Consider the following 22,037-nt stretch of genomic DNA (forward strand, 5'->3'; position numbering starts at 1 on the left):
GCAATAAGACATAAGAACTCACCTCATAATGGATAAGAATTATTGGGTCTAGACCCTACGAAGCCCTCTCTAATGTATACTACATTATAATGCGCAATAAACGATTGTCCAAAACAGTCGTTTTAAAAGGAGTCACGTTTAATCTGATAAATGTCAGAAAAAAACGACTGTCAATGACCGTCATTTTTCTGGATTTATAATGTAAAAAAAATATTTTTCTGATTTCATAATTTGATAATAGAGTTGTCCTAAACTGACTTCGCCACACAGCTCTCAACACTATGCTGATGTGGCAGTGGGCCATAGATTTTTTCCAGATCTTTGAGGTAAAATCTGAAGTGAAATACTGAATAATTATTTACATAAATAAATAAATAAATAACTATTCATAATCATACCAAAACAACACCCTACCATATCCATTGATTAAAGAAAAATTAAATATCATAGTCAGTGTGAAAAGTAAACAAAATTCTCCCCATAAAATTAAAGAAAAAGAAAAAAGTATAGGAAGAAAAAAAAGAACTATCGGAAAAAACATGCCTCAATACACGACCAATGTGTAATTTTGAAAATGGCAGAGAATTAAAGCCTTAGCCATTGATCCGCATCGATAAATCTCAATCTCATAAGAGGTCTTGCATCTCTAAATCTCAATTTATTCGACCACACTACCCGGTGTCTCTTATGGGCTCCTTCACCCCTACAGTCGTACTCTTTGAACACCGTAGTCCTGAAAAATACAAAATTATATTCCATATTGAAGAATTATTTTCAAAAAAATATTCAAAATAGCTATAAATCCAATTTTGTACAAAATTATTTTTATCATATAATATATATATTCTACAGTCACATGTGATATCAGTAACTGTTTTTTGAAATAAAATTACCTAATAATAAGTAAAAGATGGTTAATTTCATCAAAATACATAGTTGATTTAGTAATTTTTTACTATACAAAACTTGAAAATTGATTATCTCATTAGGGGATCATCAACACTTACTCGCGTCTTGATGAAGTACTCATATCATTCCATCCTAAGGGATTTATATTGTTGAAACAGCACTGATAATATATTGTGCTTGAGAAATCCCCCCAAGCACTTCCCAAGTAGACATCTCCAGTTCCCTCAACTTTATAGTTTAAGAAAGAGAACCCTGTATTCTCATCCGCGAAATTCCTACGATGAGCTGCGATCGCTCCAAAGCTTTTGGCCGTCGAATGTAGAGTACAAACCTATCAGAATCAGTTTTAGATTTGTCATGTCCTCTATAGCTTTTGGAATGTCGTTTTCATTGCTCCAAAGTGCTTCTGCTACGCGCTCTTTCTCAAACCTGCCATATCCAATAAACTCTAAATGTCTGATTTGAGAAGAACAAGATCACCCAATATAGGTTACACATCTTTCATAGCATAGAGGATCTGCTTTAGTTTGAAACCCCAAAATTACTTATTAAAATATAGAAATTAAGCCTACTTACCAAATGGAGATCAAATCATTCAGTTTTTGGAGATCCACATCTTTATTAAGGGGGCTCATTCCATATAATTTTTGCTCTCTGCAAATTTCAGGAGTTCAATAATAATCATAGAGAATTTACAAAAGAAGAAAGAAAAAAAAAAGTTAGTAAAAAGTGTAATATTAATGTGAACCCACATGATTTCATTTCCTCCCCAAATTCTCTCCTTCGTTCTCTGTGCTTTCCTTTCCTCCTCAACAAGAGACTTTAATATGCACTCAATATTTAGTTCAGGCCCTATACATGCCCCGTTTTTGCCGGACGGTCCATAGGGGATTCATCTGCTTCCAGAACCTGGTGATGATAGATACAGAAAATTTTTATAAGAACTAAAAAAAAAATGAAAAACCAACCTAGTCAACTATCTCTTAAAATGATCAAAACCCCTATACATTGACAATTTATGTATCTGTGAAGCTATATGTATATGTCCTGGACATTTCTAAAACTGCCATTCAGAACAGATTCTTTTTGCATAATATTATATAACAAACATATATCGTTAAGAAAGCACAATGTCTTTGCATGAGAGGACCTGAGATGTCCAGATATTTCAATATATACTTCCATGATAGCATTTTCTTATTTCCTATTATTCTATGTATTACATATGTTGTTAACTCTAAACAGTTTCCGTATCGAGGGTCTTTTGGTCAAATTGGACTTCTTTTAGAAGAATGCCACCAACATAAGTTTAGGATTTGGGTAGGATCCCTCATAAAAGTAAAGCTACATTTTGTTTCCTTTCTTGGTATTTTGTGGAAAGGTGGTGGTAGAAGTTAATTTCATTTCTCCCCAAAGGTGGGGCATCCCAAGACCTAACACATGACATTGGGGGGACCATAATTTTTTTTTATAAACATTTGAAAAAGGAGGTTGAAAAGGTAAATCTTTATTCCAATGACACCGTTTTAAAAAGTGGGGGAGCCCATGGGCAGAAAGGGAACCATAAATTCGGTAATAGTGAGAACTCTTTTACAACTTTGAATCTGATCAATATTTTCAATATGGACATGTTGAAAATCACTTATGTCCATGCTTAGAATACATGGACTGATTTTTTGTGAGAATGATCCCCTCACCATAGAGATCATCCTCAAAAAAAAAGAGTCAGCCCATTCTGAAAATTCTAACCAATATTTCCAGAAAATGTGTCAAACTTTTTGTCCCCCGATCCTGATCCATATATATATATATAAATGGCTTGGGATCGGGGGACAACTATTAGTAACAACCTTTCTCTACAATACTGGCAGATGCTATTGGATCTTGTAAAATGGATGGCATCCAAGCAATGTTAAAAAAAGTTGTAAATAATAGTTGTCCCACAACGTTTTTGTGTGCGTATAATGCCGCATGTGACTCATTGCTTCCGTTCAACATTAATTGGTCGCATTTTCGACGTGTAGAATACAGCTAAAGTTAGATTTAGATCCTAGGATTGAGTCGAGAGTAATTATTAATGTCATGCAGTGAAAGCTTTTAAGTTATATTTCTAAGGCATGAATTTGGGAGTTATCAAAAATTTGTTGTTGGAACTTAAGAATGTCTGAAGGCTACATAAGCATTTGACTTATATTAGATGATCATCAGAAACAATTGAATGTTAGATTCCTAAGATATAAGACAATAGTAGTTATAAATGATTACAAAAAGCATTAGATAAGTATTATAGTATCCTAAAAATTTACACTAGCAGAAATTTAATGTCTAAAGTTGATTTTTTTTTAAAACAAATTTGTCTTCTAGTTTTTCAAAAACCAGATCAATTTTACACATGACAAGAAGAAGCAAGTCATCGAAAGATAAGACAAAGACGTAACAGAAATGTTATGTTGCTACTTTATATAAGATATGCACCACTACCGATTAAAAGGAAAACAGAAATATTTTCGAAAAGGTGGTACCTTTAATTTATACATCAAATCAAGCTGTAATGATATTTGCCATCCATTATGATGCAAAGTCCGCTCATTAGTTTGATCTTCTTCTTCAACTATTCCAGTATCCAACCTCATCCAATGTTTTTCATAGACGCAGTTGCCACCAACTATCCGAACTCAAGCCAAATGGACCATGCTCTATCCCAAGCATACTTAAGAATCAAGCACGTTTAGACTTTGATTGTTCAAACTCTTATTATGCCCCTTGTAAACTTTAAAGGGCTGGATTCATCTCTGTCATGGTCAATTAGTAAGATTATTTTTTCCCTTTTTTTTATCGATGCAGTGTTATTTCCTTTAGTTTTCATAGGTCTTCGTTTTCGTGTAGAAGCAAACTCTCCAAATTTATGACCAACCTTTCCTTCAGTGATCTTACAGCGAACAAACATTTTCCCATTGTAAATTCGTAAACGAATTCTGGCAAAATACAAGATCTACGTGACCAATTTTTTATTTATTGATCAGATCTCTTTTCTTCTTCATTTTTAACAGAAATGCATCAATAAAATTACCTTGTAGCACATCAAGATGGTATTAGACATTTGATTGAGGAATCTAGAAATGAAATGTGAAGGTCACTAATCAATGGTTAAAGATGAATGTAAGTTTGTAATACACTCACCTGTACAGCAAATGTTTTTGGGTTCTCCACTTCTTGTGTTGTTCTATCCATAACATCTTGCATTTCCTCGATCTCCTTGTGTTTCATCTTCAACAACTCTTCCTTCTCTGCAGGTCGAGGAGATGCAGAAGATGAAAACAAGAATCCATGTGAACCAGTTTCATTGAGCACTGAATGATGTACAGAAGTCACCTGAAATGGAATCCACTGGCATACAAGATATGCATGTAAAAGTTAAGAACTAATTTTACTTCAATTAGTTGTTTAGCAATGTGATTTAGTTTAGCCGTGGATGGCAGCAAACAATTTAAAATCATCATTTTTTTTATGGGTAAGCTGGATTTGAACCCACAACCTCAACGTTGTTTTGCAATGTGTTTAAACCAATTGAGCTATGGGTCTAAGCCCTGCTAAAATCATCGTCACCATCATCTACTACTACTACTACTACTAATCAAACTCTTGGGTTAGCAACATGAATCCTATTTTGATATTCAAAGCCATGAGCCATATCTTTACTAAAGGCATGTGTCCTCATATATTTTATTGCAATATCCATCCACATCATTTTAGATATCACCTTCTTAAAGCTTTCATCTTGAACCGAAGTGATCCTTCCTTCCATTGTCTAAAATCATCTTAATTAAACTTTCTTTATTGTATCTCCTATTGGGGATATTCCTGAATCCCCTTCCCTCAAATGTACTCATTTTTTATCACGTATTTTCCTGTCTAAAAACTAATCATCTTGACATCCCCATCTCTACTACAATCATTAAATGAATGTGATTTTTATTGACTACTCAACATTGAGCTCCACAAAGAAAAGTTCATCTTGCCTTATTTTTTTTCTTAATCAATAAAAAAAACCAGGAATTTTGTTAAAAATAATGAAAAATTATCAGAAAAGGGTTTATTTTTAATAATTTACCAAAAAAATACTATTTTTTACAAATACTAACTCGTGTTGTATCTGTGTATCAGAATAGAAATTAGAGTAAGGCCCCTAGCCTTACTAACCAAGAAAGATTTCATATCCCACTAAAGGTCGTTGAGTTTACCTAGTGCATTCAAAAACATGATCCGATCCCACAGGGATGTAGAGGATAAAATTCTATCTACTTAAAAAAAAGATTATTTTTCACCTCTAAATTTTAATTTTAAATTAGGGAGTTTGGTAGCTGTCCATTTTCAAAATCTTCAATCAAGCCCAAAAGAAATTACTTTTTTTGAATTATTTTTCAGAATTTGGGTTTTTCTACGAAATCTAGAAGATTGTGGTATTGAATTTCCAATTTGATAATCCATTTGAGCTCAACAACCCTTAGTAAGATTTGAATTCTTACCAAGTTTGTAAGGAAAGTGTTTCTGCATTTTAGATAAATATGGGGTCCGGTAAATTGAAAGCATAAAACACTGGACTGTCCAGCGATTTAAAAAAAATGTTGGACAGTCCAATGTGTGAAATCAATTTTTGTTATTTTTTAAAAAATTTAAAAATTATTATGGTTTTGATAATTAATTAAAATATTAATCTCTGTTTTGTAATTTTTCAAATAAATAAAGGATCTGGAATTGGAAACTTCCTAGTTTCACCACAAATTGTTCTTACATTAGTTACAAGTTCCAATTCCAACATAGCTCAAAATCCACTTGTCTTCCTAAGACTCACATAACAGCCCAACCACTAAAATAAATTGTATATTATATGGGACTGGGTCTCGAACTATCACTACGTGGTACACGACCTACATTGATTGGTTCACACTATGGTGTCGCCACACATTGATCAGTCCAAAACTAAGTGGTCACCACTTTGATCACTACATTCTCTGGTCAATATCATCTTCATACCAGCCCCGGATCGCATGTTAATTCGTTGCTATCGGATCGATCAACTCATTAAGGTATCTGATAGAGAGATCAATCTTTAGAGAAAACTCTCTCTCTATTAAATCACGGAGATCACAAATACACTATTTAAAGAAAGTAAAGGAGAAGGAATCTCTTACATGGCATCAGTTGTATCAGAATACAAAATCAACCTAAAATATCTAAAACAACCTGGTGAGAAAGTTATGGTGTGAGCATATACACTTAAGAGAAATACTAGTCTAACAGCCCCCCTCAAGCTCGGGGGTGGTAATACACTGAGCTTGGAAGGAAGCAGTTAAAATAGTGGCAATGAGAGTGCTTTTGTGAAGATATCAGCGGGCTACTCTAAAGTAGAGACATGGCAAACTTGAAGCTCTTTTTTAACAACTTTTTCCCTGATATAGTGGTAGCCTACTTCTATGTGCTTTGTCCGGGCATGGAAGGAGGGATTTGAAGCCAATGAAATAGCTGATATATTATCACACCAAATTTGAGGTACATGAGGAACTGGAATATGTAGATCACGAAGAAACATGAAAACCCAAGTGAGTTCAGTTGTTGTCAATGCAAGAGCCTTGTATTCGGACTCAGTAGAGGATCGGGCCACTGTTGGTGCTTTTTGGCACTCCATATGATGGGGTTGTCACCAAGGAATACACAATAACCACTTATTGATTTTCTATCCACAGAATCTCCAGCCCAATCGGCGTCGGAGTAGGCATTGACGCGTAGAGCACTGGACGTAAAGTGTAAGCCATACTGAATGGTACCTTTTATTAACATAGGATGCACTTCACAGCCGTAAAATGAGACTCCAACGGGGCGTGCATATATTGGCAAACCATGTTAACGGCGTATGCTATGTCAGGTCGGGTGATTGTCAAGTATTGTAGAGCTCTTACAATACTGCGGTATAAGGTAACATCTCCAAAGACTGAGTCAACCGTAGTATATGATGAAGATTTTGTGGGGATTGGAGTGGTGTATACCTTACAATCTTGCATTCCAGCCTTGATGATTAAATCATGGGCATACTTGCGTTGGTTCAAGAAAAGACTAGTGACAGTTTTGCAAGCTTCATCCCCAAAAAATAGCTCAACGGACCCAAGTGCTTCATATGAAAGTTACTTTGTAGATCAACCAGAAGAGAATAAATGTATGTTTGGTCTGACACTGTCACAAGTATGTCATCAACATACACTAATAAAACAGTAATAGAGGTAGTCTTTCGAACAAACAAAGAGGATGAGGAGGGATGGTGATGTGATAAGTGTGGATGGTTGTGTAGGGCTAGCTTGATGTTGAAGGCACTCATGGGAGTAGGGTAGTTGAGACAATAAAGGGGAGTGATGTGGTTGCCTAGGGAGTGAGCTTGTGCTTGGGGATGTGGGGGAGGTTGGTGTATGAACGTGTGGGGTGGTTGATGTAGGTTACTGTAGCCTGGGAAAAGAATGATGAGAAATAGGGGTATTTGGGGAATTGGACATAGGTGATAGAGAAATGGTAGCAGGAGAGGTTTCCAAGGATGGGGCATGCGGTACGGATTGCGAGACATGTGGTAAATTGGAAATGGGGGGTTGTACTATGGTGGGTGGACAACGCACCGAGATAGGAATGAAAGATCTTAGAACATTTGAGAATCGCTTTGTATTAAGCCCGATTGCGAGTTGGATCAGTTATCTGACCCAGGTGGCCCAACGAATACAGAGGTTAGTATTCAGCCCGATTGTGAGATGGCTTAGATATCTGGCCCAGGTGGCCCAACGATTACAGAGGTTAGTATTCGAGCTACAGTAGGGTAAGGCCCTTCAACCTACAATCTCTCTTCATGCAATGATGGGTTCTCAAACGCCCCAAACAATGAGAGTTAAGGGACTGTTGGGTAAGGCCCAAATAATGGTGTTGGTGGATTCGGGAAGTACCCACAATTTCCTAGATCCTAATATTGCTCAAAATGTAGGGCTCAAAGTGATTAAAGGTGGCCGGTTCGACGTAGTAGCAGCCAATGGGGATAAAATGCCTTGTCAAGGGTGTTGTATGAATGTAAAAGTGGTGATTGAAGGGATTCCAATCTCAACCGAGTTCTATTTGCTGAGTTTGGGTGGTTGCAATGTCATTTTGGGAGCTCAATGGTTGCAACAACTTGGCCCCATCACTTGGGACTTTGCTCATCTCACCATGAAGTTCAATTTGGAGGGGAAGCTTTACATATTCAAAGGGGAGTCTCTAAGGAAATGGAGTTTGTTGGTAGCAAGGAAGTGAAAAAAAATTCCAATGGGAAAGGTAATATGCTTTTGCAAATTTGTGTTGCCTCCACCTAGACCCCAAGATCATTGTATTCCCTTGTTGCCCAACACCCATCCTATCAGTGTAATGCCTTACAGGTACCCACACTACCAGAAAAACAAAATCAAACGGTTGGTTCGAGAATTATTGCATAATGGAGTAATCCACCCAAGTCAAAGTCCCTTCTCATCCCTAGTTATATTGGTTCGTAAGAATGATGGCTCGTAGAGACTGTGTATAGACTATAGAGCCTTGAATTATTGAGACTGTCAAGGAAAAGTTCCCGATTCCTATCATCGATGAATTCTTAGATGAGTTACATGGAGTAAGGTTCTTTTCAAAGTTTGACCTCCGCTCTGGTTAACATCAAATAAAAGTACAGCAGGAAGATGTACACAAGACTGCATTTCGCACACACGAAGGTCATTACAACGTGCCTTCCATATTTCAAAGCCTTATGAACAAGATCTTTCGGCCATACTTAATAAGGTATGTATTGGGTTTTTTCGATGATATTCTGGTCTACAACACTTCTTGGCAGGATCATTTAATTCATCTCCAAACTATCTTAAGCATATTTCGAAAGAACTAATTATTTGCCAAGGAAAGTAAATGTAGGTTCGGATGTTCAGAGGTAGAGTATTTTGGCCATATAATATCGGAAAATGGTGTATCTGCTGATCCGAACAAGCTTGCTTGTATGCTTAAGTGGCCTCTTCCAAAGTCCTTAAAATCTTTATGAGGGTTCTTGGGGTTAACCAGTTACTATTGCAAGTTCGTGAAGGATTACAAAAAAATTGTCAAACTCCTTACTTCAATGTTGAAGAAGAACTCATTCTAATGGTCATCGAAATCTATGGAAGCCTTTGTACAGTTGAAGCTAGCCATGAGCTGCCCAACTTCAACAAGCATTTTATAGTTGAGTGTGATGCATCCGGGTTTGGAATTGGTGTTGTTTTAACACAAGAAGGTCAACCAATTGCTTTCCTAAGTCATACCTTAAAGGGAAAATCCCTTTTCCTTTCCACTTATGAAAAGGAGTTGTTGGCATTGGTGTTAGCTATTCGAAAATGGCATCCATACTAAAGGGGAAGAAGGTTTATTGTGAAGACTGATCAAAGAAGCCTAAAATTTCTCCTTGAGCAGAGAATAGGCACTCTTTCTCAGCAATTATGGGTGTCTAAGTTACTTGGCTATGATTTTGTGGTTGAGTATAGGAGTAGTGATTGAATACAGTTGCAGATGCACTATCAAGGAAGGAGACTGGTAAATTAACTGCTTTATCTACTCCAATTGCCACATGGATAGAAGAGTTGAAGAAGGAGCACCAAGAAGATCTTGTGATACGCGACAAACTCTAACAATTGAGGCTTGGGTTGCTAAACCCCAACAAGTACACTGATCATGATAGCCTTCTATTCTACAAGGGGAGATTTTTTCTACATCCTCACTCATCTCTAAAAGATAAAATCTTACAAGTGATGCATGATAACCTCTTAGGGGGTCATTCTGGCTTCCACAAGACTTACAAAAGAGTAAAAGTCGACTTTTATTGGGAGGATATGCAACAAGATGTGCTCAAACATGTCTGAGAATGTGATACATGCCAAAAACATAAGGCTAAAAATATTTCCCCTGCTGGCTTGCTGCAGCCTCTTCCCATATCCACACGTATTTGGACTCACATCTCAATAGATTTCGTAAAAGGATTGCCGACTTCATGTGGTAAAAATACTCTAATGGTTGTGGTGGATTGACTTTCCAAATACGCTCACTTCATACCTTTATCTCACTCATACACGACACCTATGGTTGCGTGACTATTTCTCAATAACATCTACAGGTCACATGGAATGCCAGAATCCATCATCAGCAATCGTAACCCAATATTCACTAGCAATTTCTAGAACGAGTTCTTTAAGCTTCAAGGTACTCAGCTCAGTTTAAGTTCAATATACCATCCTCAGACTAATGGACAAACTGAAATTGTAAACAAATGCCTGGAACACTATCTACGGAGTTTTTGCAATGCTCGCCCCACAGACTAATTCAAATGGGTGACATTAGCAGAATTTTGGTACAATAGAAGCCCCCATTCAATAACTAGAATAACTCCTTATGAAGTTATCTATGGGGTACCTCCCCCTCGTTTAGTACCTTACATCAAAGGCACTACTAAGGTGGAGGCCATTGATCAAGCATTGCGAAGTTGGGACCAAATTCTATAGTTCCACAAGAAAATTTTGCATACTACTCAACAAAGAAGAAAGAACAAGGCAGACCAACACCGAACAGAACGATCATTCAAAGTAGGAGAGTGGGTTTTCCTCCGTCTTCAACCATATCGTCAAGTTTCAACAGCTGTACGAAGGAATATCAAATTATCCCCAAGGTTTTTTGGTCCCTATCAGGTTTTGGAGAAGATTGGAAAAGTTGGTTATCGCTTACAATTGATAGATAATGCAAAGATACATCCCATCTTTTACGTCTCATGCTTAAAGAAGAAATTCGGTGACAAGTCTCAAGTCCAATCCACCTTGCCTGCAATTGATGATGCGGGAAATATCAAACCACTGTCTCAAATGATCCTTGATCGTCGTTTAGTAAAAGGGGTCATTGTGTCGTTACTGAAGTTCTTGTGCAAGGGCAGGGTCTAGATGAAGCTGATGCAATGTGGGAGCCATTCTACTAATTACATAATCAATTTCCTGGATTAACCTTGAGGACAAGGTTTAAGTCAAGGGGGGAGGAATGTTACATGATTTACCATGTAACAGGTTTGTGGGCAGTTTAGACCACCACGTTTTCATGTTTAGTTTCTTCTTTCTTTACTTTCAGTTATAATTGCAAGCAGTTAGAATAGGTAGTTAGATCATGGGTAATTGAGTAGTTTAGGGGTAGTTTCTTATCGGTTATGGGGTGTTATGTTACTGGAGTAGTTGCTGAAATGTAGGAGTAGTAGTGGCGTGTATTTAAATCTTTTTGATGTGGTAATGAATACAGAATTTTTAGCCCAAACTTTTCTTATGGAGGTTGGTTCCCTCGAAGTAACCATTGTTATCTAAAATAGCTAAAAAGAAAGGAAGATCACGTAACAAATAAATCGATGAACAATGATTTGGGTACAAATTGGAGAAAGAAGTTCAAAAACCCTAATTCAACCTGTAAACTCCTCACTCATTAAAAAAAAAAAAAAACCTTGTTTCTTGCATAAAAATAAAGCAAGAAAGCAGAGGAGAACAACAGTAAGGATCATAGAAAGGAGACCAAGAACCTAAAAAAAACAGTAAAAAAATCTTTCAAGAAATAAGATTGGTAGGCGGTCTCGGATGATTCGTGGATTTCGATGGTTTCATAGTGTTTTTCCTGAACAGAGAAATGGAAGAAGAGGAGAGATAGAGTGTATATATATACAGAGAGAGAGAGAGAGAAACCTGATGTTCATCGGCGTACGGGGCTTTTTCCGGCAGTGATTCTGATGATAGTGCGTCGGCCATCGTGGATCGTTGTAGTGTCAAAATATTAGAGCTGGGATACCGAGTAAATATTTAGAGCTGGATACCGAGTAAATATGAGATCATCCTCACCAAAAATCAGCCCATTCCAAAACTTCAAATCCATGCAACACAAAACACGATTGTTACAACACACACATACACACATATATATATATATATATGGGAATGTTCAGCAACAAATTCATTGGACAAACATTTGGCAAAACATTTTTCAAAATATGGGTTGCAGGTTTTGGAATGGGCTGATTTTTGGTGAGAATGATCTCTACGTGAGGAATCATCATCACCAAAAATCAGCCCATTCCAAAACTTCTAACCGATCAAAAATGGTTTATAAAAAATGGACGGTCCACGATTTTTCAACCTGTAAACATGGGCTAGAAGTTTTGGAATGAGCTGATTTTTGGTGAGAATGATCTCCTCACCGTAGAGATCATCCTCACCAAAAATCAGCTCATTCCAAAACCTCTAACCCATGTTCCATGTTTTGAAAAATGTTTTGCCAAAATGTTTGTCAAAAGGTTTGTTGCTGAAAGGGACCCTATATATATATATATATATATATATATATATATATATATATATATATATATTATATGGGGGGTGTTCAATGGCCAACTTTTTAGCAAATTTTTTGGCAAAACATTTTTCAAAACATGAGTTAGAGGTTTTGGAATTGGCTGATTTTTGGCAAGGATGATCTCTACGGTGAGGAGATCATTATCACCAAAAATCAGCTCATTCCAAAACTTCTAACCCCATCAAAAACAGTTTACAAAAAATGTACGGTCCACGATTTTTCAACTGGTAGATCATCCTCACCAAAAATCAGCCCATTCCAAAACTTCTAACCCATGTTTACCAGCTGAAAAATCGTGGACCGTCCATTTTTTGTAAACTATTTTTGATGGGGTTAAAAGTTTTGGAATGGGCTGATTTTTGGTGATGATGATCTCCTCACCATAGAGATCATCCTCACCAAAAATCAGCCCATTCCAAAACCTCTAACTCATGTTTTGAAAAATGTTTTGCCAAAAAGTTTGCTAAAAAGTTGGCCATTGAACGCCCCCCTATATATAGGATGTTCCCAGAATAGGACAAATAAAATCAGTTCATCCTCCTCCTATAAACGAGATAGTTATTCCAGTAGACAAAGATACTGTAATAGGATCACCATATAAGACATTAAAACTTAGAGACAAAAGACATCTCAATTTCACAAATTCTCTATTAGAATTAGTAGAATCAAGTGTTTGTTCACATGTCTTTATGGTATAGTCTGTTTTGTGAGAAAGTTTGTAAAAAGTGGAGTTTTATTTTTTGTTTGGTCTATTACAGAGGTCTGTTTGACTTCTGGAGGTGTAGATTTTGAATTGTTTTCTATTCTTGTTAATTGCTCGCCAATTGAGTTGAGGTATCTGTTTGTATAATTGTTTTGTTTCATTATATTGTTTATATCTTTTCCTGTGGGTACTAGTTGTTCCATTTCCGGTTTTAATGTCTTATATGGTGATCCTATTACAGTATCACTATCCATAGAGCAAGAATTAGACCAAATTTACCAAATTATTATAGTAGACCCTCCCCACTAGACGTAGGGTACGAAGAAAGAAGTATGACTACTCAATCAGTATACTGATACCATTCTACGCAGGATCTCTATTGGAAGTGAGTTCTACTTACAATTTTGAAGCTGGATCTCTATTGGAAGTGAGTTCTACTTCAAATTTTGAAACAGATTTTATTGTAAAAGTAATTTTAAATATTCTTGCCTTATTTCATATAGTCTTTGATAATTTTCTTCATAGTCCTCATCTCTTAGTTTTCTTTCTCTTATATAAGATAGATGTATACTGTATAATTCTTGATAGTACATTTTTAAATTTCTAGCCTTCTTTTTTGTTGAATTAAACGAAGCATAGTAAATTAAAGGGAAATAAGAAAGACAAGATAAATTATACTTAAACAAACTTGTTTACAAAACTAATAAAAGTAAATAGTAAGAAACAGGACAGGAAATATTTGATAAAAATTACCTAAAATAGTTTCTTCTTCTCTGGATTGTTTGTTGGCAAAAGGTTGTTGGTGAAAGATGATTGGCTCAAAGGGAGCTACTTTGATTGTTTGGTTAGGAAGGCTGGGATTTTCAAAGGTTTTCTTTTCTCAGAAGTTTTCAGGCTATTTTCGGATGCTTGAAACTGAAGTTCACATCCTCTTTTTATAGATCACGGACTTGAAACAAATCATTTTAAGTCCGAATAGTCTTTGATTTGGATTTGACACTGGCTCATGCTTTTGGTTTGATAGGATTGTCTTTTTGAAAGTAAGATAATGGGGTTTCTTTTTGACAGGATAAGCTTATGGGATCAACTTTCGAGGGACATAAAGTTTGATAGGATTAGGATGGATGGATAGGTTAATAGGTGTGTTGAGAACAGGTGGCTTGTTGTTCTCCAGGGAAGACACTTATTTAAATATTTTCTTTTATCAAATATTCCTTCTTATCTCTAACAGCACATGGGCGGCTGCCTTTGGCGGTTTCCCACTAGAGATAATGATTTTGACAAAACTTGACTTTTGACTTTCTTGAAGGTTCTTGAAACAACAACAAAGACTCAATTATTGTTTGATTACTTGACTTGACTTCTTGACTGGTTTTCTTGACTCTCTCTCTTGAAGATTCTTGAACTCTTGACTGGTCTTCTTGACTTTCTTGTTTTCTTTACAATTCTGGAAAATGACATGGAGGAAGGATGCCTTCACAATCTCTTCATTGAGAGGGGTAAAGTCTTCATACTGATCTTCATCTTCATCTACTTGAGATAATGCTTCAAGCAGATGTTTGCGCATCTCAGCCTTTGATGAAGCTCTTGCCAAATAGGATTGTAGCTGTGACTTGGATAGTGGGAAATCTGAAGAACTTGGTGCAGTTATTCTTGATTGTTGGGGATGACTGTGTAACCAAGCTGTCACTCCTGCTTTAGTGGCTTTGTCAAATTACAAATTTACCCACCATTTAACTTTAAATTTTCTTGAGAATGCTGGTATTGGATGGAATTGAGATATTGAACCTATGCAGTATTCCCAACAGCAAATCCATGCTAGGGAAAATTGAGCAAAGAAGGTTAACAGATTGGGAGTCTGGCTTAGATGATCTGGGGCCATGAAATTTTGGATGAAATATTGGAATCCTTCCTGTACTGGTGCCGGGAGGATAGCTGGAATGGGTCCATATTGGTTCCACCATTCTGCGAACCAATTTGGGAATTGGATTTTGATTTGATTGTTGAATAAGAAAAACCAGGAATGGTTATATTGATCATTTTGGAAGGTAAAAGTATTGAACCAGGCTTTTTGGTAATCCCAGTAATTGTAATTTTGTGGATTGAAAGGTTGAGATAATTTTTTCATGGTATTGGGGTTCTGTCCCCAAGTAGTGAGAGTAAGGATTTTTAGAATCTGACATTTAGAGTGGGAGATTCTATTTGGGTCATTTTTGTCTGGAGTATGGGTGATGAGAGCAGAGTCTGAGTCTACGAGGATAAACTCATAAAACTTTTGGGTCTTGGTATGGACAGAAGAAATAAATGGTTTGGTTTAACAAAGATTGATTGGGCAAGCGTTTTTGGGCATGATTTTTCTAATTCTGGTTCTATTGTCATTATTGGGCTTAAATTGGGTTTGTAGATGTATTGAGGCCTTAGGGAAAAAGGAGATGTTGGTTCTGGTTCTTGATTTGAAGAAGTTGCCATAGATCCTGTGTAGGATTTTATTGGACTTGTGGTACCTAAGACTTGAAACTTGTTGGACAGGTTACTTGGTGATCCAAATTGGAGGGGATTTACTGGAGTTATTTTTGCTGGAGTGGCTGTTGCCATTGCATAAGAGCTCTTGGATTTAGGTTTTAATGGATTTTTACTCATCTTGTTTGCCTTGTAAAAATTCTCTGGTAAGAAAATCTGGTATAGAATTAGCTTCTCCTTTTATATATTCTATTTTGAAATCAAAAATAGATAATATAGCTTATCATCTGGCAAAAATATGTTTTGAAGCAATATTTTTGACATCTTTTTCTAAAACAAATTTGCAGATTTACAATCTATTCTTAAAACAAATTCTTGATTGAGCAAATCATCTTGAAATTTGGAAATACATAAAACGATGGATAAAATTTCCTTCTTGACCGTAGAATACTTTTGTTGTGTAGGGTTCCAAATTCCTGAGGTGTATCTTACTAATTGTTCTTGTTTTTTATCTATTTCTTGCTTTAATATTCCTCCATATCCTATATTACTTGCATCAGTTTCCACTATCTTTAATGATTGAGGGTTTGGGATATTTAAACAGGGTATTTCTTTTAATCTTAATTTTAACTGTTTGACAGCTTCTGTATGTTCTTTGGTCCATTCTGGAGTTTTCTTTCTTAATATTTGAAATAAAGGTTTTGCTATGATGTGAAGATTGTGGTAAAAGTCTCTTATATAATTTAGACTTCCTAAAAATCTTTGTAGTTATTTTTTGTCCTTAATCTCATTAGGGAATTTGTCTGCAAACTGTAATGACCTTTCTATTGGGATTATTGTTCCATCTTTGATATTGTGTCCTAAAATTTTTATTTGGGTCTGGAATAAAACTATTTTTGGAGTCGAAATGACTAATCCATTAAGTTTAATGGTATTGACAAAGGCTTCTAAGTGTTTCCAATGTTGGTCTATTGATTTTGAGTATATTAGGACATCATCTATGTATACTATGATAAATTTTGAAAATTGATTGAAAATGTCATTCATGATTTTTTGGAATTCACTGGGGGCATTTTTTAAACCAAACAGCATTACATTTCATTCATAATGTCCAAATGGTACTGTGAATGCTGTCTTATATCTATCCTTATCTATTATTTTTATCTGCCAAAACCCTGATTTCATGTCGAATTTTGATAATATAGTGGCTTCATATAGTCTGTTTAATAAATCCTTTTTATTAGGTATTGGGTATCTTATCCATCTAAGGGCTTCGTTTAAGAGTTTGTAGTTAATTACTAATCTGGGTGCTCCTCTTTCTATTTCTAAATGTTTTCGAACATAAAAGGCAGGGCAGCTCCAAGGGGAATTACTTGGTCGGATAAGTTTCTTGTTCAATAAATCTTGTATCTCTTTCTTGCAGTACTCTAAATCTTCTTTTTTCATTTGAATAGGTCTTGCTTTTGTCTTGATTTCTTTTTCTATGAAATCTGGTTCATATGGTAAATGGACCTCATGTTGTTTCCTATGCCAGAAGGCATTGGGTAGATTAGAACATACTTCCTTTTCAAGATTTTGTTTAAATTTTTGTATTTTTGTTTGTAATTCGGGATCTCTTAGCTGTTCTTCAATTCTTAATGAATTTATTTCTTGCTTCAGAAACTTTATCTGCTTCTTCTTTTTGTTTATTAGGTTAATTGTCTTTGTTATGGTTTTGTTTTTTATTATATCTAATTCCTTTTCTTAGGGTTCTTGTATAAATTCAAATTGTACATCTTGTTCTAATAATTTGCATTTTATTCCTTTCGAGTCTACTGTGAAGGGTTGTATTAATGCTAAAAATGGTGTGCCTAGGATTACAAATTGGGTCAAATTTTTTACTAGGATGAAATGAGTATTTATGCAAATTCCTTGGTTACAAATATGGACATTGGTAAGTTTGTATTTTATTTTTAAGCTTGAGCCATCTGCGGTTGATATTCCTTCTGTAATTTTCTCAAAGTATTTTGTTGGTATTATCCCTTCTTGTATGCAATTTAAATCTGCTCCTGAATCTACTAAAGCGACAATTGTGATTGTGAATTCTTTATTTATTACCAATTCTATATTAATAAACCATTTCTAGAATTGTATTTTGTTAATTATTTGGATAAAGTGTTCTTCTGTTTGTTCCTCTTCTTGTATTACTTCTTTTTGCTTTAGCTTATTAAAATTCAAGAGATCTATCTGTTCTTGTTGTCCTTTATTTATGATGTGTAATCTTTTTATTTCTTCTTTGATCTGGTTTACTTCTCTTTGCAAGTCTTGAATTGTTATTTCCTTTTCCGATGTTTTAATCCTTTTGAATATTTCCTGGAGATTATATCCTTGCAAGTTTAGGGGTTTTGTATCTTCTTTCTTTATTGTTTCTCTTAATTGCAGTAAGTATCCCTTTTGTAATTCTGGGTCTTGTATCTTGTCTATGTAGTCGAATAATACTCTTTGTTCTCTGGTTAAGGTGTTTATTGACTTACATTTGCAGGTTGTGTTACAAAATTGTAATGAATGTTGCTTTTCATTTTGTTCACTAGAGCTTGATGTTATATCTTCAATTATATTTTCTTCTTGGCTACTGCTAGTGCTGTTGTAATCAGAATTTATCATCAGATTTTCTAATTGTTCTTTCAATTCTTCATCTAGTGTAGATCATTTATTTTTTGTTTTACTTTACATTGGTTTTTATAGTGTCATGTCTTTCCACATTTGAAACATATAGGTATTTTTCTTTTTTGTTTTGTTTGTTTCGATCGTTCTAAAGGTTTTTTTCTTTTGTTGTTTTGGAGTATCTTTATAATAGAAGGATGATTGTTTTGGTTTATTATAGACTTTGTTTTTACTTCTATTATTATTACTTCGGGGGCGAAAAGGTTTTGAACGTTTGGAGATTTTGGAAGGTGAGGACTTAAATGGTGGAGGAAGACCACATTGTTCACAGAATTGTCCTAATTCTTTTCTGGAGGAGTACCTATCTTGATTTAATTTGTGTTGGAGTCTAAGATCATTACAAAGTTTGAGTCCTTCTTCGTGTATGTAAGCTATTAGGTGGCCGTATGTGAGATTGTCGTATGGAATGGAGCCATTGTTTAGGGACTTGATTCTTGTACGGACTTTTTCAACAAAGAGAGTAGGTAATCCTGAAATAAATTTTTCTTTCCAAAAGCTATGTGCGCAATCGGTTCTCTGCATTACTTTGGTGAGGAAAACATCTTTGTACCAACGAAAATCATGGAGTTTTGGGCACCTAAGATTTTGTTAATAATTCTGAAGCTCTATCTCTGTAGGGATCTGGGTCTCCTACGAAGTGTTTTGTGATAGCTAGTATAAGTGTATTAACAACATCTCCTATATCTTGTCCTTGTTCGTTTTTTATTAATGCTCCTGTCTCAGTTGTTTTGTTTTTAGTGAGGATAAAATTTCTTTGATCTTCTGTGACATAATGGTCCCACCATCCTTTTAATTGGCCTGTAAATCCTAAAACTAGTCTTTGGGCTATTTGGTGGTCTGTCGCATATGGTGTTGTGCTGCTGTGCCTACCATGGTCATTTCTTGTAATAATCCTATGATATTATATTCTGTTAGTCCATCTATGTTCCATTCATATAGGGACTTTCCATCATATACTGATTGAGTAGTCATACTTCTTTCTTTGTACCCTACGTCTAGTGGGGAGGGTCTACTATAATAATTTGGTAAATTTGGTCTAATTCTTGCTCTATGGATAGTACTGGCCATATTGACTTCTTCTTGAAATTGATTTTAGATTTGGAACCCTACACAACAAAAGTATTCTACGGTCAAGAAGGAAATTTTATCCATCGTTTTATGTATTTCCAAATTTCAAGATGATTTGCTCAATCAAGAATTTGTTTTAAGAATAGATTGTAAATCTGTAAAATTTGTTTTAGAAAAAGATGTCAAAAATATTGCTTCAAAACATATTTTTGCCAGATGGCAAGTTATATTATCTATTTTTTATTTCAAAATAGAATATATAAAAGGAGAAGCTAATTCTATACCAGATTTTCTTACCAGAGATTTTTACAAGGCAAACAAGATGAGTAAAAACCATTAAAACCTAAATCCAAGAGCTCTTATGCAATGGCAACAGCCACTCCAGCAAAAATAACTCCAGTAAATCCCCTCCAATTTGGATCACCAAGTAACCTGTCCAACAAGTTCAAGTCTTAGGTACCACAAGTCCAATAAAATCCTACACAGGATCTATGGCAACTTCTTCAAATCAAGAACCAGAACCAACATCTCCTTTTTCCCTAAGGCCTCAATACATCTACAAACCCAATTTAAGCCCAATAATGACAATAGAACCAGAATTAGAAAAATCATGCCCAAAAACGCTTGCCCAATCAATCTTTGTTAAACCAAACCATTTTATTTCTTCTGTCCATACCAAGACCCAAAAGTTTTATGAGTTTATCCTCGTAGACTCAGACTCTGCTCTCATCACCCATACTCCAGACAAAAATGACCCAAATAGAATCTCCCACTCTAAATGCCAGATTCTAAAAATCCTTACTCTCACCACTTGGGGATAGAACCCCAATACCATAAAAAAATTATCTCAACCTTTCAATCCACAATATTACAATTACTGGGATTATCAAAAAGCCTGGTTCAATACTTTTACCTTCCAAAATGATCAATATAACCATTCCTAGTTTTTTTTATTCAACAATCAAATCAAAATCCAATTCCCAAATTGGTTCGCAGAATGGTGGAACCAATATGGACCCATTCCAGCTATCCTCCCGGCACCAGTACAGGAAGGATTCCAATATTTCATCCAAAATTTCATGGCCCCAGATCATCTAAGCCAGACTCCCAATCTGTTAACCTTCTTTGCTCAATTTTTCCTAGCATGGATTTGCTGCTGGGAATACTGCATAGGTTCAATATCTCAATTCCATCCAATACCAGCATTCTCAAGAAAATTTAAAGTTAAATGGTGGGTAAATTTGCAATTTGACAAAACCACTAAAGCAGGAGTGACAGCTTGGTTACACAGTCATCCCCAACAATCAAGAATAACTGCACTAAGTTCTTCAGATTTCCCACTATCCAAGTCACAGCTACAATCCAAGTTGGCAGGAGCTTCATCAAAGGCTGAGATGCGCAAACATCTGCTTGAAGCATTATCTCAAGTAGATGAAGATGAAGATCAGTATGAAGACTTTACCCCTCTCAATGAAGATGATTGTGAAGGCATCCTTCCTCCATGTCATTTTCCAGAATTGTAAAGAAAACAAGAAAGTCAAGAAGACCAGTCAAGAGTTCAAGAATCTTCAAGAGAGAGAGTCAAGAAAACCAGTCAAGAAGTCAAGTCAAGTAATCAACAATAATTGAGTCTTTGTTGTTGTTTCAAGAACCTTCAAGAAAGTCAAAAGTCAAGTTTTGTCAAAATCATTATCTCTAGTGGGAAACCGCCCAAAGGCAGCCGCCCATGTGCTGTTAGAGATAAGAAGGAATATTTGATAAAAAGAAATATTTAAATAAGTGTCTTCCCTGGAGAACAACAAGCCACCTGTTCTCAACACACCTATTAACCTATCCATCCATCCTAATCCTATCAAACTTTATGTCCCTCGAAAGTTGATCCCATAAGCTTATCCTGTCAAAAAGAAACCCCCATTATCTTACTTTCAAAAAGACAATCCTTATCAAACCAAAAGCATGAGCCAAGTGTTAAAATCCAAATCAAAGACTATTCGGACTTAAAATGATTTGTTTCAAGTCCGTGATCTATAAAAAGAGGATGAAACTTCAGTTTCAAGCATCCGAAAATAGCCTGAAAACTTCTGAGAAAAGAAAACCTTTGAAAATCCCAACCTTCCTAACCAAACAATCAAAGTAGCTCCCTTTGAGCCAATCATCTTTCACCAACAACCTTTTGCCAACAACAATCCAGAGAAGAAACTATTTTAGGTAATCTTTTATCAAATATTTCATGTCCTATTTTATTACTATTTACTTTTATTTAGTTTTGTAAACAAGTCTGTAAACAAGTTTGTTTAAGTATAATTTATCTTGTCTTTCTTGTTTCCCTTTTAATTTACTATGCCTCGTTATAATTTCAACAAAAAAGAAAGGCTAGAAATTTTAAAAATGTACTATCAAGAATTATACAGTATACATCTATCTTATATAAGAGAAAGAAAACCAAGAGATGAGGACTATGAAGAAAATTATCAAAGACTATATGAAATAAGGCAAGAATATTTAAAATTACTTTTACAATAAAATCTGTTTCAAAATTTGAAGTAGAACTCACTTCCAATAGAGATCCTGTGTAGAATGGTATCAGAGCCAAGCTCTTACAGGAAGATAGTTTGACAAAGTAATTCGTAGTAAACTCATTTGAAAATTTTCGTCTGACCTAAGTCGCGTATCCCTCTTTTGGTCAGTTGACCTGTTCTCAGGAATAAATCGTTGACAGTCCGGAAAATTTATCCTTTGAAATTTTACCATGAAT

General features: G+C 35.4%; 1 protein-coding gene across 11 annotated transcripts; it reads right to left on the bottom strand.

The window, feature by feature from the left end:
• Positions 1 to 392: 392 nt before the first annotated feature.
• Positions 393 to 11,889, bottom strand: LOC147381779 (uncharacterized). Of its 11 annotated transcripts, XR_015174367.1 has the most exons (8): positions 11,685 to 11,880; positions 4,282 to 4,296; positions 4,090 to 4,196; positions 3,432 to 3,884; positions 1,662 to 1,818; positions 1,486 to 1,563; positions 1,008 to 1,338; positions 393 to 733 (listed from the first exon to the last, which is right to left on the bottom strand). XR_015174367.1 is itself a non-coding variant. In XM_086429986.1 (7 exons), the coding sequence occupies exons 1-3, from the start codon at positions 11,745 to 11,747 to the stop codon at positions 3,840 to 3,842; spliced, it is 315 nt and encodes a 104-aa protein (XP_086286112.1). In that variant the 5' UTR covers positions 11,748 to 11,889; the 3' UTR covers positions 393 to 733; positions 1,008 to 1,338; positions 1,486 to 1,563; positions 1,662 to 1,818; positions 3,432 to 3,839. The 11 variants fall into 11 exon arrangements, 5 of the variants coding, with proteins under 5 accessions (XP_086286112.1, XP_086286115.1, XP_086286113.1 ...); XR_015174366.1 differs by lacking the exon at positions 4,282 to 4,296; XR_015174365.1 differs by lacking the exon at positions 4,282 to 4,296 and having other exon boundaries at positions 3,432 to 3,979.
• Positions 11,890 to 22,037: the final 10,148 nt, after the last annotated feature.

The sequence above is a fragment of the Akebia trifoliata genome, unplaced genomic scaffold (genome assembly GCF_017979445.1).
Source record: "Akebia trifoliata isolate Shusen 1 unplaced genomic scaffold, ASM1797944v1 Contig00262, whole genome shotgun sequence".
Classification (NCBI taxonomy): Eukaryota; Viridiplantae; Streptophyta; class Magnoliopsida; order Ranunculales; family Lardizabalaceae; genus Akebia; species Akebia trifoliata.

Bases quoted from the DNA above. Each gene is read 5' to 3' on its own strand.
- LOC147381779 (XM_086429985.1), bottom strand. From the start codon at position 11,747: ATGGCCGACGCACTATCATCAGAATCACTGCCGGAAAAAGCCCCGTAC. The intron at 4,297-11,684 runs GTTTCTCTCTCT...CTTGTATGCCAG, and splicing joins CGTACGCCGATGAACATCAG to TGGATTCCATTTCAGGTGAC. The intron at 1,819-4,089 runs GTGAGTGTATTA...TATCATCACCAG, and splicing joins CAAAAACATTTGCTGTACAG to GTTCTGGAAGCAGATGAATC.